A 20,013-nucleotide genomic window follows, 5' to 3' on the forward strand; every position below is an offset into this window, starting at 1 on the left:
TTGTTCAGATGGAGCATTTAATTTCCCCAAAGCAATGGATTCCTTCCCAGGGACTAGTTCCATTCCAATTAAACATGGCAGAAAGTCGCAAACATGGCAGATTTTTCTGAAACCCCCTTCTCAGCAGCCAACGTCTACGTCCCTTTGAGAATTGTCACAAAACCTGCAGTGTCTTTTTTTTTTTTTCATTTAGCCCTGTAACACAGGGATTTTGAGTAAAAAGGGGGGAAAACAATACGTAACTTAGGAGCTTGTCCAGTAAATGTGTAAAATCTGGTGAGCGGTTTAGGGAAACTGTTAGCAGCATGTTTCAAGACGCCTTTCCAAGATTAGCCTGTATGTGCCCGTTTAAAAACTATGCAGCTAAATGTAATGTGTGGTATGATTTATTGACTTATTCAATGTACTGATTATTCAAATTGTTGCAATGGCTATTTTTTGATGTGAAACAAATATACGTGTTATTTCCCTGCGGTTCCAATTCCCTGCATTTGGGCCTAAATGAAACATTTTCAGATAAAGATGCAATGGAACAAATTCCTTTGGAAGCCTTTCAGGTGCAGTTGTATCAAAGAGTAAGGGAAATAACTTCAGGCTGTAACTTAAATAGCATTCGAATATGAGTGGCACCCTACGCATATCACAGCTTGCAAAAAACTGATGAATCAACAATAGCACTTTTTTTTTTCACACTTGTTTGGACACCTCACCATGGATTTCTCCATGAAATAAACAAGAGCACACAAGGGCAAATGCACTTAACATGATATAAGCATTTTTTTTTAATTAATTTAAGCTGTGCAATGCATTGCGATATCCTTAAATCTTTAGTATAACTTATTCACTGCATTTTTGCCCAGGCCGTGGATTTAGTGCTGGTATTAACCCAATGTGGGGTGCAATATTAAAGTAGCAAAACTCAACTACATTTTAGCTATGTAACAGCAGTTCAATTGTTTTCAGTACTACTGTATTTTACAACAATTAGTTTTGTAAAGGTGCGGTCACAGGCAAAAAAGATCCAATGTTTACTGTTAATAGAGAGATGTATAAATAACAGCTCACACAGATATCATGTGACCAACTTGAATTTGAGCAAAATCCTTCTCGGAACTCCACATCGCACAAATTCCTTTTGGAATGACTGATTTCGTTCATGAAATTGTGTCATGCAGCGGTAAATGTGACCGTTCCTTAACCCAAAAAAATTATACGGCACTTTGTGTGAACTGCTTGATTTACATGAACTGTCAGAATGCAACGATTCATTAAAATGAAACACACATTAAAAGCCAAAAATTTAATTAAACATTGTTCATCAATGTTTTTGACTTACATAGAACTTACATAGAGCTATAGAACTATAGTGTCACAAAATGGTTGCATACACGCTCAAAGACGAAGGAGATTACTTAAAGAATACTTAATGTCTTTAATGACAAAACTCTGGCGATCAAACAGGAAACTAACACAAAAACAACTTAATATTGACGAGAACGAAAAGAGAATGAGGGAGAACACAGGGTTCTGTGTTACATAGAGCAAACAAAGGGAACTAATGAGATAATTGATGAAGCGACAGGTGAAATACTGACTAATTAACCAGACAGCTAAACTAGGTCACAGGGAACACAGAACACAGCATAAATGTTACAAATAGTTTGATCAGTTTATTTTTTATTTATTGTAAATGTAATGATCTCCCTGCAATTGAGATCCACATTGTTGAATTGTTGAAAATACATTGTGTCATCTAATATGGTCTTTTCATACAGAGATTCTGAAAAAGTTCCAGTCATTGTTCTGGAAATTGCATGATTTTGTTCAAACAGCCAGATCTTCCCTTGTTCTCTGCTTTCACACACATTCCAAACAGTCCCATAAAGACAAATAACATCTAATGTAATTGCCAAGAAGCCCTGCTTAATTTTTTTCTGTCCTTTTGTAAATAATTCCATCACCAGCTATTTTTTTCTGTTCTGAACTCATGTTCTTTTTTGCATCTTTGTCTGTATACTGTCTTTATCCTCCTCCTTCCCCCAGGCAAACAGTCACATGATAAATAATGTGACATCACAATTTTTGTTCACATATAACGCTTTCTGAGATCAATGAACCCCCTGTGAATCATTCATCCATTCATTTTCTAAACCGCTGGTCCAATGTGGCTAAAGCAATAATATCATACAGGTATAAATGTATTTTTAATTGATTAAATTGTTTAATTAAGGTTTATATGCTAGTTTCCATGACAGAGTTCAAGATAAATCTTTCCATTACTACTTGGAGCTGCCAGTTTTTCTAAGTTTCAAATGATTATTAAACAGCAATAATCTGCAGCCCTTCTGGCACACCCAGTGTCCGAATTCACTCACTCGTTTTCATTCACTTCAAGTGGACTATATTAGTGAATAGTGAATGAGGGTACTGTATTGGGGGCCATTTCAAACATAGCCAAATTTTTCCAGCATTTAAGCTCCAAGCTGTGTTCACATAGGAGGCTCTCAGGAGAAAAAAGAAATCTCAGTGTGAACATCAGCTGAGCTAGAGAAACCCCAACTGCTAACACAGATCATTAACATTATTGTTCATTATTTGAAATATAGCATGTATATATAGCATTACCCATAAGTTATCTCTAAAATCAAAGGGAAATGATAGGTGAATAACACTGATTGATTGATTGGAATGTTGTTCCAGGATCAACAAAGATGTTGTACATGGTGAAATCACGTTTACCATAGCATGACACTAGCAATGGGATAAATTCCTAGGTAATAGACAGACTGATAAAATGTATACCTTGATTGCAATGTAAGTTGCTTTGAAAGTGTCATGAAGTATTTGGGCTGTTTTGCACATAAGTGAATCATCCATACCTGTGGTAAACCTCACTTCCCTGGACACAAGACGTAGCTCCACAATGGAGAACTGAGGCAATTCCAGTTTGTCCACACCAGTTACAGCATTGTCCCCTCCTTGCCAGAAGAACACGATGTCATCTGTGGTGTACCCATCTGTAGAGATGGTAGACAGTGTAATGAATGTTTACATAGTATATAATGTATAGATACAACCATTGCACTGGACAACAGCAATTTTACATCTAGCAAGCATGCCGATTTGTGAAGTGATACTGCCCAACCTATCAGAAGGTGCTGAACAAATTAGTTAATTTGCTTGATCAATGGAGACAAAAATGTGATTTGTGTTTTAGTGATGTGTAAATTGGTCTGCGTTGTGTCGTTATCAGCACTTTTAATTGCAAAAGTAAATGGTTCTGCTGTTCGTTATCTAGTGGGTCGCTGCGCTCAGTTTCATCACACATTTGTGTTTGATGAGTGTTTAGTGTGCTTCCTTTTTCCTCTTTGACAAGCTGTCACATTATTATGTTTCCATCCACCTATTTTTATGCACATTTTGGGATACCATTATTGTGTTTCGTTTGCATGCTCTGAGGTGCAAGTAATTTATTATATACTGTAGCAAATTACATTTAGTAATATTCAGCGCTAGTTCATCAGGAAGTGATGATGTTGTTTATTTCGTATGCGTGTATGAAAACAGTGCTTTATTCGTGAATGTTTTATGCAATTTTCAGTTTTGCGCATAACTTAAACCTTGCGCATAAATCGCAACTTTGGATAAAAAACATAGCTAATGAGGAGATATTACTGCAAGAAATAGTTTGTCGTAAAATAGTGAACTTCAAAATTGCACTTGCTGCCACTTCTGGGAGCAAGATGGTGCCAGTGTGTTCATCGGCAGGCCGTCGCTCTATGTGTGTGCAGTGTGTCCCGCTGTTTCTGTTCGTAACTGTGTTGTTTATGTGCCTGTCAGCACATAATGCTACATCTTTAATTACATATGATCGCCAATTTCTTCTTGACATTCATACTTTGGCTGTGGATTACTGCCGTAAGGGTTATGATGAACGAGAACGCGGATCTTCTAATCCTCTGTTCCTAGCCCGACTTCCATTGGACATTTTTCGAGTGTCAGGCTGTTCTTTGCACAGAAGGAAACGGGCGAGAAGACGCGGGAAGCCTGGCGGCACTATGGTGCGGTTAAAGATGAACTGAACTGAAAATTTGAGTAAAGGTGATATAACAGATGTATTTTATTTATTCTCATTGGTACAATTATTAAAATAGCAGAATTTGTTAAAAGGGATAAAATGGTACGTTGAAAATGTTGTTGTTGTTACACGGGCGCCGCCATGTTGGATTTCAGCATTCCACTACGTCACTGGCATGGTAAGCTACTCTGTTGCTAACCAACACAAGCAGAGCAGCCATAGCATGTACATAGTCTGAGGCTAGCTGACATGGCTGAGGAAACAGAAACCAACAGGTCTAGGGGGGGTTCATACTGTATTGCCCCTGGCTGTAGTAATGAATGGTATAGGGCTAAGGCAGCTGGGGTTACTATACATTTTCACAGGCTACCTTTGACAAGGAAACCAGGCTTTATAGACAAAACTGTTCAACAAAACTGAGACTGACACACTCGGCATTCATTGAAATTGAGTCCCAAAACCAAGCTAGATACCAAACAATCCAACCTAGGTAAAGGGCTAGCAGCTAAACACGTTGGAAGCACTTTTGTCAAACTCCACAAGCTAGCCACCACTCCGACCATATAAACTGTATAAATAAATCATGAATCCGACGATATCACAGATCGATAACAATGCATTTACTAGCAGCTAACTAAACCGCAGCAGGTCTGTAAACAGAATCCAAGGTCCCTCTCTACTCACCCTGAAGCTAGCTGATGTTCATCGTGTCAGGAAACATTGTTGATGCAGGGAGTTCAACTCGCAGAACTAACGTTAGCATAGTAAGAGGTATCTGTGTAGTAACCGGCCATACAGTATTTTGATTTTAACATTTTGCATCCAGCTAACTTAACAAGCGATCCCATTGGATGAATTCATCCAATCACATTTGCCATTTATCTGCCTCGACTTTCTAAAACGCACAGTACCTCAACCATGTTTTAGTAATTTTCTCTAAATGCACACGACATATATAAGCAGTCTCTATTTAATAAAATGCATTATGTGCTTGTATACAATAAATGAGAGTGCATGACAGGCTACAGCCCTCCACCTCCCACCACATTTCCCTCTTATAACACCATGAACCACTATTGCTCCATTAATAATTGACTATGTACACTGCAAATACAATCTGGATCATACCTGCATTACTTTTATTTCGTGTAATTTACAACGTAACGGCATTGCATGCTTGTAGTTTCTTTTGCACTTGATCAGTGAGGCGATACAGCGCACGCCGCTGCATTTGCGTGTGCAATTGAGTGTGCGCTACGAGAACAGGATAGCGGCTGACATGACAAGAAAGTCCGTTTTTCTGAGGTGAAAAACTTTATTTCAGCACACACTTATGTCACTGCCTGGTAGTTCCTATTGTGCTGGGTTTTCTGAAGTAGTCATGATTCGCCTCTCATAACATAACATGCTCTAAACACGCACGCAGAGTGCAAAAGGAGGAGCGGGGGCGCGGGGAGCAAGGATCACAAATTTGAACTATATCGATATATGCGAAATGGTCTAATTCCATATCGCATTTCAAAAATAAATGTTCCAGGTTGACCTCTCTGCAACAGATCGATTCCGGTGCAGTGTCCATGCTCCGGCAGCGCCCGCACCCACACCAGTCACTTCCCCCCAAACGATCCTGTACTGTAGGTGGAGCCTGAAACTGATCATCCTCCTTGTGGTGGTAGTCAGGTACTACTGGCCTGTACCTCACAGGCTCAAACGCGTAACCAAAATGACTCATTTTCGTGTGTATAGGACCTGCAGCTGCAGCTGCCATATACCTTCGCAGGTCCTACCATTCCAGTGACGTCATCAGAATTGCCAGCGTTCTTCTACTAACAAACGCAATTTTTGTGTTGCTTAAAAAAAAGCTATATTGATATTTTATTTTTTATTTTTTGGTGTAATTTACTTTTAATTGTCATAAACAACACGTTATCAATGTTGATTTTTTCAGTTCAGTTCATCTTTAAGGAGAGTTTGTCGCAGTCGTGTTGAACCATTGGAATCTCTCTCTGCTACCTCTCTCGCCTACGTCTCTAACGATGGATTACTTTTTTATTTTAATACATCTGAGTTAAGACCTTCATGCCTCGTACCTCTCTGGCCACATTTGGATATGGTGTACAGATTGTTACCGGATCTAGCTTTTTTAAGATCAAGCCCCCAGGCTGGGGTACACTTCAGCAACCTCAGAACTCTTGATCACGCTCCTTCACAGATGTTGAGCATTGATCAGTGCATTGAGCATTGAGCACAGATGTTCAGCATCACTGACTCAATCTACAGAACCAACGACTGTAAAGATGGCTCTGTTGAACGTAAGATCGATTTAAAAAATATATATATATATATATTAATGACTTCTTTTCAACACGTGATATGGATTTTGTGTTTATAACTAAAACTTGGCTAAATTGTGATGAACTTGGCCCTCTTTGCTGAAGCGGCACCTGATTACTGTAATTTAGTCAGTTCTCCTTGGACATCGGGTCGCGGTGGGGGGGTTGCTACAATTTATAAGAACAGTTTTAAGTGTTGTTTATTATCAGTGGACAATTTAGCAGTTTTGAAGTTCAAGTACTTAAGATAAGTCCAGAGAATGCCCTTCTCTGTGCCTTGATTTATCGACCTCCCTATTATAATAAGATGTTTCTGCTCTGGTACCTTATTATGACAAACTATTAATTCTAGGTGATTTTAATATACATGTGTGTTGTCCCTCTCATCCTTTGGTTAATTAATTTCTTCAAATTATTGACTCTTTTAATCTCACTTTGTCTGTCACATAGTCTACGCTTAAACAAGGCCATACTCTTGATTTGGTCATTTCAGTAGGTCTTACTGTCAGTAATAAAGAGAATGATGAAATCAGATCATAAGCCAGTATTGTTTAACACTGTACTCAATACTTCAAAGGTTAATGTCAAGTCCCGTGGTCGTCCAATCCGGTCTGTTAATTCTGTTACATCTAAACAGTTCGAAGATGCTTTTGTTAGGGATGTTTGCCCTACTGTGTCTTCCTTCTCAGATATGTCTGTTGATGATCAACTTTATTATTTTAACACTCTGTGTGGCAATGTTTTGGACTCAGTTGCTCCATTTAAAATTAAGAATCCTAAATTAAAGATGCAACCTTGGCTTAACAAGGATACTCGTGCCTCCAGACAGGAGTGGAGGAAAGCTGAAAGAAAGTGGAAGAAAGATAAGCTCCAAGTATCCTATGAAATCATGAAAGATTGCATGGTGAGCTACCAGCACTCTATTAAGGCTGCTAGAGAAAAATATTTGTCTAACTTGATAGCAAAGCATGCTCACAGCCCAAAGACTCTGTTTAATACAATATATAATCCCAATTTGCTCTCATTTCCTGATGCTACACCTGCAATCTGTGATAATTTAAGTTTTAAAAATAAAGTTTTTTGTTGATAAAATTAATACTATTATTTCTTGTATCCCCAAGTTTGATTTGAGCTCATCTGTTAATGACTCATGTTCGGCCTGCTAAACTGATGAAACTGTTCAACCACTAATATGTACTATAATGTGGCAGCTCAGTATCATATAGTAAAAAAAGAAAAAGAAAAAAAAAAAAGGATTCAGTGTAAATATTTTCCACAAACATTCTTAAATTATTTAAGAATCATTTTACAGAAAATGTACACCGGCATTTCTTCTGTTAAGTACAACATTTAGGCACTGGATGGGGGCTAAAAGGTTTTCTGAACAGTATTTTTGTATTAAACGAGACAATTTACATAAGAAAAGTTTTATGTTTAAATAATTAAAGCAACAATTTACATAAGAATGGTTTTACAAACAATTTATGCATTGACAAACACTTTCTATATTGATTGTGTAAATTTATATAGGAATGGTATTATGAATGTTTACAAAAGTGTTTCATGAATGAGGCCCACAGTCTGTTTAGCAACTGACGCATTGATCTGCTCAAGTGATAAACAGTAAGCATGAAACAATGTACATGGCGTAATCACTGTAGCTCCTCTGATGTACCCGTGATGGACAGGGCACAACATCCTGGTACGACTGACTGATCGATAGTGCAGGGCACCTCATTGATAAACCAGCAAACACTTTCAATCTTACCTACTTCTGTCAATTGTGCCATGAGCCCTCAGTGTCAAACCCCTCCAAGACCATTTATCACTACTGACACCTAAAGACAGAGTGGGCAGGACGGCAGATATGGATGATTGCTCTAAATGGCCTTAATGATTATGTTTGCTTACATTAGGTATCTGTGGAGTGTGACAGAGATAAGAAGCAAAAGTGAAATTGATGAGCTGGACGAGTTCACGATTTTTCTTCAAGGTGATGTGGTCAGAATGTGAGTAAGAGTTGGCATTTGTGCAGTGTAGGGGAACTTGTTACTTTTGAAGATTGGATTATTATACTAGTATTATTCATTGCTGAAATTTTTTTCTTTTAACCTGTTAATCAATAGCTACAATAGGTATAGCTACAAATATAAGATAATGTGCTTGCAAATGTTTGCTAATTAACTTATTGACTTACTTTATATCTACAAATGATTTTAACAAATGTTATACACTAATTAACAGCTTGTTTATTAATGTGTATTTGAATGATTACAAAGTAAGCAATAGTTGACGGCGGGCTGTTGAATTATTAGAAAAATAATGCACACCTGATGTGGTAATGCGGCCACAACACGAAGTGGAGTATTATTTGAAGCATTATTTTTGTAATAATTCAATGGCCAGGAGTCAATTATTCCTCTTATACTAAGGTTACCACACCTCAAAACATTGTTCAGATTATGCATTTCAAGAAATTTGTCAGGTTTTGTCCCTAAAACGCTCTTTTGTGTAGAACTAATTTCTTACACATCTAATCCCAAGCCTCCGTTGCTAATTCCAAAACGTTGTTTTAGAGCTAATAACAGAGGCTTGAGCCACTGATAGCAGACTGACACAGTTATTAATGCAGTTATTAGAAGAGAGAGAGAGAGAGAGAGAGAGAGAGAGAGAGAGAGAGAGAGAGAGAGAGAGAGAGAGAGAGAGTGAGAGAGAGTTAGTTATCAAGCGTGAATGAATTATCTGAGTATGTGTGTCTCTCAACAGTGTTCGGCTCCAGCGTTTCTTTTAATAATAGTATAAACTATAAACTATAGTGAAACTGTATGTGTATCTGCTCCAAGAACAGTGCCATTATTACATTGCTAGTGAGAAATGTCATTTAGCTTTTAAGTTGTTAAACTATTTTACAGCTAAAATCGTCAGAGCAGCGCTGATAACACATTTCTGTGCTAGTGTATGTCCGTACTGTATGTATGTGCGTCTGAGTGGGAGAGAGAGCGGGAGAAAGAGAGTAGGTGCCTTTCTATAATAAATAATAAATACATAATAAAACTAAATTTAGTGGCAACTAAAACATGGAAATCATTTTTTATCTTATTGTATACTATATTTATTTGCTTGGTCAGTGTCGTTGTGGGTTTTCATTCTTTTGCTGAAATTATTGAAATTATTTGGCGAAGTGATATTGAACTGTAATGCAGTCAAGACCTGCATGGAACTACTTTACCTGTGCGTTTCCCTGAAAATAATTGGACACCTTAGAACAATTGATCAGATTCAAGCATTCAACTGCCCATAGTATAAATGTCATTACATGAATGATCATATTTGAATTGAGGTTAAATATGTAAGTATCATTACTGTTGTTATGATTATTCATGAGATGACACAACACATTATAAGGTTGTTTATAAGGCATTATGCATGCATTATAATGCACTAAGAATACCCTTATGATGCATTATAAATGCAGGCTTCATCTGGGGTTATAATGCATTGTTCTCTAAAAAAAAAAAAAAAGTTTTTTTAAAAACTAATTTAGTTAAAATGCTTTCAAATGTTTACAAACAACCTTATAATATGTTGTACCATCTGATACATAATCATAACAGCAGTTACAATACATTATAATACTACCTGTTTGTGTTTATAACTTTTAAAATCAAGATCATCAGTTAACATTTAAAAGCACATTATCTCATATTGTAGCTATTTGAATATATATTAACTAATGATCTGTTAAACATTATATAATGTTTGTTAATGCTTTATTAATGAAAGCTTTTACAAAGTGTTACCAGTCTTGGTACTATGCGCATAATTGTAGTCTCATTTGAAAGAAGGCACTTGGAAGTTTGTTGTCCTCCAGTCAGAATTACATACTGTCATAACAAAATAGTGAAGGTATATTAAGGTATAAAGCTTAAATGTATTGTAAAGTTATTTGAAATTTATTTCCATTAAAAATGTTATGACAAAAAAAAAAGGAAATTGACCTTGGTTCTGTTTAGAAACGCAATGGAGCTAAAGACACGTCTTACCATGTTGTATTTATATCTTAGTATATCTCTAAAACTCTGAGTTTCATTTAATATTTTTGTGATTTTATTTAGAGAAGACTCTAAAATATTAGTTCAGCAAAAAAACTGCGTGCGTGCGTGCGTGCGTGCGTGCGTGTGTGTGTGTGTGTGTGTGTGTTCACGTTTCCTTTCACTTACAGCTCTCAATTTCCAGGGTGCAGTTCTGTTCGTCGAGGGGGTACCGTCTCAGGTCCATCATGCAGGCTGCTGTAGTGGTTATTCTGGAAAAAGAACAGCAAGAAAACAGGGAAAGGAGAATAGAAAAAAAGAGTGGAGAAAGAATGAGAGACACCGTTATCTTGGTAACCTTTAGGAAATCATAGCTTAGCCTTGACTGTGCTATGTGAATATCTGAGTCATGAGTAATGTTTGCCATCTATTCTCTTATTCTAAGAGAAAAGGAAAAAGGGGGGAAATGCAATCATTATAGGCAAATGGTTTTTGAAGTCTCTTGTTTTTGTTATTTCCCCCACTTGGACTTAGATATATTGCTTGTTTTTAATATTCTTGTAATGTCCTGTAAAAATATGATAAAAGAAAATGATATATAAAAAAAAAAAAAGATGCTTGCTGTATATCTTATTATGAAATGTTAAAGTACCCTGTAGTCAATTATTTTATCTTTTAAAACTCACCTTTGATCACCAAAATGACATTTTTAAGCTTTTTTTCCTTGAAAAAGAAAAAAAATCTTCATGCCTTAAAATAGCTTGAATGTAACCCTAGCCTCATTTAGTATACGCGGTTCTATGCATATGCAAATCAGGCCTTCCTCCACTAACACACTATCACACATTGACCAGGGGTGCATTTCCAAAAAGCATCATTAGCCAACTATGGTCGCAAGTTCCGTCGTTATCATCTTAGTTTAACAAGTCGGTGTTTCCCGAAACCATAGTTCTAACGAACATTCACAAACAGCATCGCAAAGTTGTGTGGTTGGAACGACAGCTATTGAGCTGTGGTTAGAAGCATAGTTTCTAGATTGCATGACATGTGGACTTAATAAATTTGTATCTTGAGCAAAATAAGCAAGCTGGCATTCACTACAACATGTGTCTTTTATTTAGAATACATACAAATATCATTTACGTCTTTTAGTTCATCAAGAGATTTTAAGCACCATTTTTGAAACAGGAAACAGTCGTGACTAGCAAGCTGATTACTTCAACGATGCATAGTACTTTCATAGTGAAGCATCGAGTTACCTCGTTGTATGGGAAACGCACCCCTGATTGGTTACAAGGTAGTTTGTGGTGTCAGAAACACCAGCGATTTCAAATCGCGTTTTTGAGACTTTGATTCTTTCAAAGACTTTGTCTTTGGTTCACTGCACTTTTTTTGTCTTAAAACACATTAAAACACCACATAGACATATAAACAACATTAAAAGATTGATTTTCACCACAGGGGGACTTTAACTATTTCAGAGCTAAAGAACCTCTTGGTTCTTAAGAAATTAATAATGATTATGACTGTGTTGAATAATACACATTATGAAACAGATGGTTCTACTGTAGTCCTGGATCCTAATTGGCTATTACAGTGTTCAGAGGCATCCTGCACTTAGTATATTTGAAGGGGCACCACTTGGTAGTCTACTTTTGATTTATCGAAGCAAGAACATACAGTACATAAACACATTTACTGTCGCTATTCCTGAATATTAAGAATATCACGCCCCCCATCATTCAGTCCCCCATCATTCAGTCTTCCACGTATTTTGTTGCTCATAGAAACAAAAACATTAAAGGTCCCATGACATGAAATTTTCACTTTCTGAGGTTTTTTAACATTAATATGAGTTCCCCTAGCCTGTATATGGTCCCCAAGTTTCAAAAAATTTCAATCGGTGTAAATCGAGCTTTTGCTATCTTTCTCTGCCTTTGAGAAAATGGAGGCTCATACGCGCTGATCTTGAATCTCCTCCTTATGACGTCATAAGGAGGAAATGTTACCTCCCCTGTCTCTGCTTTGCCCGCCCAGAGAATATTTTCCGCCCATGAGAAAATGCGCTAGGAAGTAGGAACGCGCGCGCGCGATTTTAGTTTGTCCACGAGAGATATCATGGCTTTTGAGCGAGCGAAGCATAACAATTGCTCAATAATTGGATGTACAAATGAACACCGAAGGGTCAATACAGAGCTGGGCTTGCTGAACGTCTGAAACTAAAGTCTGGATCACTCTCTTTGGCTCAGTTACACACCTCGGACAAGTAAGTCAACTAATGATATATAAGTGTGTTGCTTTACTGTTTATGGTTACCTAGATTTTACACGTAGAATGTGGCTGTAACATTAGCTATGCAGAGTGTTGTACACGTCTTTGTTATTTGGATAACCGTTTTCCTGTTGGTTATATGGCGCGCGCGATATCCGCATTTCAAGATCGCAGAGCTTGATGTAATTGTAATAAGATAAATACAGACGTTACAGATCTCTCGTGAAAAGGCAACAGTAGGTTCGCGTTAGCTACATGATAATAACTGTAAACCATCCGAATAAAGTACCGTATCCAGACATAATATTTTAAACTAACCATTCGGAAACGTCCTGCTGGAGCCGCTGAGTTGCAACTTCTTCATCCGTTGCTTCTCCATCTGGATCAGATTCTGGGTCAAACTGAAATGCTTGAAAGACTGCGTGTCTTCGTGCCATTGCTATATCCAACGTAAACATGCACGCCACGTTACCGTTGCGCAAGATGGTCAAGGCCACACCCACCCTCCACCTTGCGCTGCCTTTCTCCTCCTTATTAGTATTTAAAGCTACAGACACCGAAACGGCCTGTCTGAAGGAAGCTCATTCTGGGACTGGCTTGTAGTGGCTATAATTCTGCACTGAGGCTGAATTTTTGGAAAGAGATTTCAGATACAGTACTAGGGACCACTAATGACTATATTAAAGCCTACAAAAAGTAGCATGTCATGGGACCTTTAAAGCATATAAGCATGACACAGCAAAGAAAACAAATAGTTCTGTAACGCATAAAACCAGGGATGTCACTAGAAGCTGAAATAAGTAGACAACAACTGTGTTATTTTGGCCATGGTATGCATGCAAACTCGCTAGAGAAATCAGTAATGTTGGGGATGGTCAGTGGAACCAGAAGGAGGGGATGGCAAAGAACTCACTGGCTTAAAACAATCAAAACAGACACCAATATGAAAACTAAACCGTTGAAAGAAGCACTGCTCGACACGACAGCTTGGAGAATATTTGCCCATAAGGTTGCCAAAAGTCGGACATGACTGAATGGACAGATCAGCACCAGCAATAAGTGCACCACAGACATGTCACCCTGTAGCTCGAGACTGGTTGCCCACTGCAGCTAAGCAGGGTTGACCCTGGTCATTACCTGGGGTGCGTTTCCCAAAAGCATCGTTAGCCAACTATGTTTGCAAGTTCCGGCGTTATCAGCATTGTTCAACGAGTCTGTGTTTCCCGAAAACGTAGTTCTAACGAACATTCGCAAACAGCATCGCAAAGTTCTGTGGTTGGAATGACAGCTCTCGACCTGTGGTTAGAAGCATAGTTTCTTGTTTGCATGACATGTGGACACAATAAATCCTTATCTTGAGCAAAAAAAAGGGGTTTCCCAACAATGTGAATGTCTCAGCAGTGCATTATTTGTTTGTATTTGGTGCATTTCACTGTGGATTATTTGGTAAATTTTGGTGCAGGCTTTGCTAACAGACTTTTACGACATGGATCTGCCACAAACATGTAAGTAGTCATGTTTATTCTAATGCCTAATCTGTGATCAGTGATTTCTGATGTAATTATTCAAGTTCAGACAGATCATCTTTCAAAATATCATTCAATACTGTTTTTGCATCAGTAAATCAAGCCAGTGACTAAACAATCAACTTCACGTCGTTTCTCTTAGTAGGATGAAAATAATCGTATTTAAACTGTGATTAAATTACATAAAGAAAGTGATCAAAGAACGCTCCCTTTCCAATTGCCCAAGCTGTCAATCAAACAGCGTGAGTTTATCTGGACACTTGCCAAAACTCGTTGAAATCAATCATCACAAAATCATGATGCTGTTACAATGTACAGTACAACAAAGCTCTTACTGTATTTATATTGTGTTTGCATTGTTATTTGGTGAAAGCCAGAGGTGTAAAGTCCAGGTTCAGAAAGTTAGGCTGCTTTCACACTGGGCTCGTTTGCTGTGGTCCGAGCGCATTTGTTCCTGGTGCCCCCCGCAGCGTTGGTCTGGTTTCACACTCAACTTCATTCTATCGAACCCTGGTGCGTTTGCGTGTATCTTACGTCATCACAAAAGTGCACGGTGCATGTTAGAAAACAGAACGCGAGTCAATATATTGTATTTTTTTATTAATTTGGTGCTATTATGCAGAGCTGAGTGAACAACACAGATTTACTGTGTGTGTGTGTGTGTGTGTGTGTGTGTGTGTGTGTGCGTGTGTTTGATTGACGCATAAGGTGGTTTTCTGCTGCTTGCAAATGAACTCTTTTGAGGAGACAGTGGATTTCCATTAATTTGTTGTCCTGATTCCACGCGCTATGCGTGAATACACTGCAGGCTCACTCTCGCTCGTATTCAAGGTAAATAATCAACACTATCATCCCTTACATGAGTTTTATTTAACTAAATACATCATAATCAGCTGAAACGCATGCGCAGGTCACTTTACTTCCTGATCAAGTGCGCACCCGAGTCCGTGTTGCTTTCACATTCAATACTGAACCACGGCACGGTTCGGGAGCAACTAAACTCAGACCAGCTCCTCCAGGTAGTCTCGGGTTCGGTACCCCAGTGCGCACCCGGGTCTGCATGATAGCGTTCACATTAGCGATTTTTCATGCGAACCGTGCCCCGTTCCGAACTAAACTGCCAGTGTGAAAGCACTCTAAAAGTCCTCCTCAGTAGCTATTGTTCCAATCACCTGGATTTGCTAATTAGCACCATTTTTCAGCCAGGAGATAGAACTAATTAGTGAAATCAGCTGGCTGAGCTCCTGGGTGGAATAAATATATGGCAGGACTTTTACTTTCTGACCCCTGGACTTTACACCTCTGGTGAAAGCATTTGTGAGAGTGCCGAAATTGTGTTGCAATGATAAGATCTTTTCATACGCGATCAACAGACTGTCTGTCATCTGCTCAATGCTCATCACTGCAACCTTTCATGTGATGGGAATAGATCATTATGAACAATACTTTTCACGGTTCCTTAATCTTGATAGCTGTAATAGTAAAAACGCAGTAAAAGTTTTAGAGAGAGTTCCACATGTGATACTAGCTATTTCATATGCAAACATGTCAGCCAATCACAGCAGTGGGCGCTTACACTGAAGTCTCACAGCAGACACGCCCCTTAAAACAGATTGTTCAAATCAGAGGCTAAAATCAGGCTTGGAAAAATGCCTTTTATTTATAAATTAGGACCATTTTTGATGTTAAAATCTTACTAACATTATAAGGGCACCCCAGGAAACATTATAAAATAATAAAATAATCCAGTCCATGACCCCTTTAAAGCACCGTTTTTGAAGAGTGCGCATATGTGATCTAGTGCATAAGAACGAGCCTATGATTGAATCTGTAAATAAAGCAAAATAACTGAGAAAAGTGAGAAATAGTCCTCAGATGTCATGTCTGTTATTATTACTCCAAGTGCGTGAAGTCATAAACCAACATGGTTGAACGACCACTTTGCGACAATATGGTTTCGGTAAACAGTCATGACTAGCAAGTTGATTTCTTCAACGATGCATCATACTATTGTAGTTAAGCAGTGAGAAACGTAGTTGTACAGGAAACACATCCCTGGATTGGAGACCTACTGGGAAAACTAGGTTGCTGCTGGAAGAGGTGTAAGTGAGGCCAGTAGGGGGTGCTCACCCTGTGGTCTGTGTGGGTCCTAACGCCCCGGTATAGTAATGGGGACACAATACTGAAAAAAAGCACCGCCCTTCAGATGAGACGTTAAACTGAGGATCTGACTCTCTTTGGTTATTAAAAATCCCATGGCACTTCTAATAAAGAGTAGGGGTGTAACCCCAGTGTCCTGGCCAAGATTACCTCCATTGGCCTACATTAATCATGGCTTCCTAATAATACCCATTCTTTTGAATTGCTCTATCACTCTCTCTCCTCCCAAACCTATAGCTGGTGTATGTAGAGCGCACTGGCGCCGATGTTATGAGGCTGCCGTTGCATCGTCCAGGTGGATGCTGTACATCGGTTGAGGTTGAGGAGAGACCCTCTGATATGATTGTAAAGTGCTTTGTGTTTTTAGTAGTACATAGTAAAGTGCTATATAAAAAAATGCTTCGCTTCACTCACATTCTGTGTCCTACCTATATGTAATTTGTATGTGTTTATCAAAGGCCTTCTGTCAGGGTATGCACAACATTCAATTTTCATCAATCCAACGTGGCGCAGTAAAATGTCTTGCATTACAAATGAGTTGAGTGTGTTGCAGCACATTTTCGTAATTACATTTACGATGTTAAATCTTAGCGACCTTGTGTAGATGAAATAAAGGCTGCAATGTGTGTAAGGGTAGGCCAAAAAGAAACAAGGACGACAATGATTGAGTGTTCACATGTTGTAAGTATAATGAATGACAGAGCAGTCAACTCTATAGAGCAGTTCCCATAATGAAGCAACAAAGAGCATTGGTTGATAGTTTCCACTCTATGAACTAGATTTATAAGATGATGACTGACTGGCAGATGCCTTAACCACTTATTGACCAGCATAAAAAAACATCCCTCCATTAATTCTCCAAATTGTCCATCTTGTCCTAAGTGCGACCGCTGGGATGCTAGGGCTGTAGGAAGGGAAACAAGCTGGATGGATGACCAGTCCATTACATGGCTAGCAAGACTACAGCTAGACTTATGAAATCAGATGATGACTATTAGTGATAACTGAACATTACAAAAAATTTACACTGAAATGTATATGCAAGTGATTTTGTGACTCAAATGGACAAATATCTACAGTATATCTGTCTTTAACAGTATACAGTATTTTCAAAGGAATTAGTTTATCAGTAATGTTAAATAATTCTGCATATGGTAAATAAAAATAATATTGGTCAAAGCTCTTATAAATATTATAAGATTCGGCAGTTCTTACAATCATAGGCTACACAATGTTGTCGCGTTTTCAATGATTCACTACGCTTACGGTTGAAATGCGAATATTTATTTTTAAATGAGTTGAGGAACAGAGAGAAAACGTGAGCTTTAGGACACGTCTCTGCTCAACTCTACTTATGGGAATCGTGTCACATTTGCTTCAAAAGAAGTACTGAACAAGCCAGTGACAAGGGATGGGGAAAGTCAAGTTTTCGTCTGCTGAGAACATTTATTTCACTCTTTTCCACTCATCATCAAATTTCTTCCTCTGGTTTCTGAATGCAAAACATTCAGTCACCATATGGCAAATATAAACCTGCCACAACCATTATATTATGCTTGATGTAAACACAGAACAACTTATGACACCACACATTTCTAAACTTTGAATAATTAAAAGATGTTCTGAGTTCAAAAAGTTCAATGTTTAAAAACTATGTAGATTTTCACAAAATTATTTAGACTCATCCTTGAGTTTGTAAAGACAAACAAATTTTAAAAAGTTGATATCCTTTCTAACCTGTATCATATGCTAATGCATATAAAATAATAATAAAAAAAATAATAAAATCAATATATAACAGCTTGATAGAAATCGCCTCGGTTATGACTGTAACCTCGGTTCCCTGAAGAGGGAACGAGACGCTGCGTCGATTGACGCTAAGGGCACCCTTCGCGTGATGACATCTTGAAGCACATGTAAAATCAGTCCAATGGAGTGACGGAATGTCAGAGGGGGGTGACGTCATGAACCAGGAAACTATAAAGCCTGCCCAAAACAGAGCCGCGCTAGCTTCATAAAAGTCTGAAGTAGTTGCTGACAGGCACGTAGGAGATATGGAAAGGTGATACTGGGGTGCTACTGGGAAATAGTAAAGCACTTTTTTGTTGTTAGGACAACACCACTGCTGTATATGGTAATAAAATTTGGCCGAAGGTGCAGAGGCTGCTGAATTTATTTATTTATTTCTGTAATTGAGAGTATACTGTATTGTGTTGCATACCGCGTTCATATTCAATTAGTTGGTATTTGAACTTTTCTTTTCACTTTTCATCTACTGTAAGATCACTTTACAGTTATGTAACTAAAATTTATTTTCCCTAAAGCACATTGTTGTATTTTACGGTATCTGCATTCATTCATTAATGTTGTATAATGTAATAGACAGTAAGCTGCAAAATGATTCCTGAATAAGAGGTTTTTGTAATGAATTGATCTCACTAGTGTTCACTGGGCAGGAAAGTAGTCTGTTTATTTGTTTTTGTGTGTCATCTGAAGCCAAAGTTTAATTCGGACAAAAGACAATATATTTTTGACTAAAATATTTGATTTTGATGTGACAATTTGAGGTTTGTGCAAGTTTATGTGTAGTTATGAGATTGTGTTTATAGTTGTGAGAAAATGGTGAATTGTTTCATGAATTGTGTATTAGCAATCGAGCAAAACTGTATGTCTATATCATATATTTTGCAATAACAGCTGCTTGTTTGTGTTCTTCATTTCATGTCATTCTTTTTTCCTCATTATTTCACCATGCTTTCTTTGAAATGTAGAGTAAACAGTCAGCTATACCTGCCATATATTCTCCATGTCTTGTCAGGACTTTTGTTGTGTTTCCTGTCCTAGTGCCATGTTTTGTAGTCCTTTGTAGTTTTTCTTGTTGATTAGTTCCTGATTGTTCCCCCTGTTCACCCCTTGTATACACCCCAGTGTTTCTCATGTTCTTTGTCTGGTGTTGTCCTACATGGATGTTATGTGTGCTCTTTTGTTTTTTTTTGTTTTAATAAAATAGTCACTGCATTTAGATCATCCTATCTGTCCTTTCTAAACTGCCTCGTAACAATACCTTAGATGCTCAGTGTTAAAATTCTATACAATTCTTTCCTTTCAACACACTTCTTAAATCTCTTCAATATGAGCATTAGCATTCTCCTTCAAATCCCCATAAAGCACAAACCTCTGCATATTTGCAAATCTATGCGTTTGTGGGTCATATGGAGGATGTTTTGCATACATACTGTAGCTCTACTAAAGCTGACTAAGGCACATTCATTCGAAATCCCTTTTTAGACACGACAGGGCATGATATGATAATTAAACATTAACAACAGCCCAGACTCATTAATAATTTACAGCCAGCAAAGGTCCATCTTAAAACATTATAAAAAAGTGGACATATCGATACTGCAAACATCCAAGCTGGAGTTCACCTTATTTAAATTCTCCACAGCGGTGCATGTTTGAGAGACCCTCTGGGGGAAAAAAGCAACCAACCTGTGGCCTCACTGCTTATTCCTCGATTCCACCTGTGCCAGAGCGTCTTGGAAGAGGAAACAGTTTGTCATCTTTCATTATTGATAGTTTGATTGAGAGGAGCACGAAGAGTGTACTCTCTG

General features: G+C 38.0%; 1 protein-coding gene across 1 annotated transcript in view; it reads right to left on the reverse strand.

The window, feature by feature from the left end:
• Positions 1-20,013, reverse strand: part of gabrb4 (gamma-aminobutyric acid type A receptor subunit beta4) — a 101,739-nt gene that overhangs the window by 9,603 nt on the left and 72,123 nt on the right. Inside the window, exons 5-6 of the mRNA XM_082141334.1 lie at positions 10,632-10,714; positions 2,880-3,017 (exon numbers count right to left, since the gene is read on the reverse strand). Coding sequence (XP_081997460.1) covers positions 2,880-3,017; positions 10,632-10,714 — 221 coding nt within the window. The remainder of the gene's footprint in view (positions 1-2,879; positions 3,018-10,631; positions 10,715-20,013) is intronic.

This window comes from Leuciscus leuciscus (assembly GCF_965113295.1).
Source record: "Leuciscus leuciscus genome assembly, chromosome: 16".
Classification (NCBI taxonomy): Eukaryota; Metazoa; Chordata; class Actinopteri; order Cypriniformes; family Leuciscidae; genus Leuciscus; species Leuciscus leuciscus.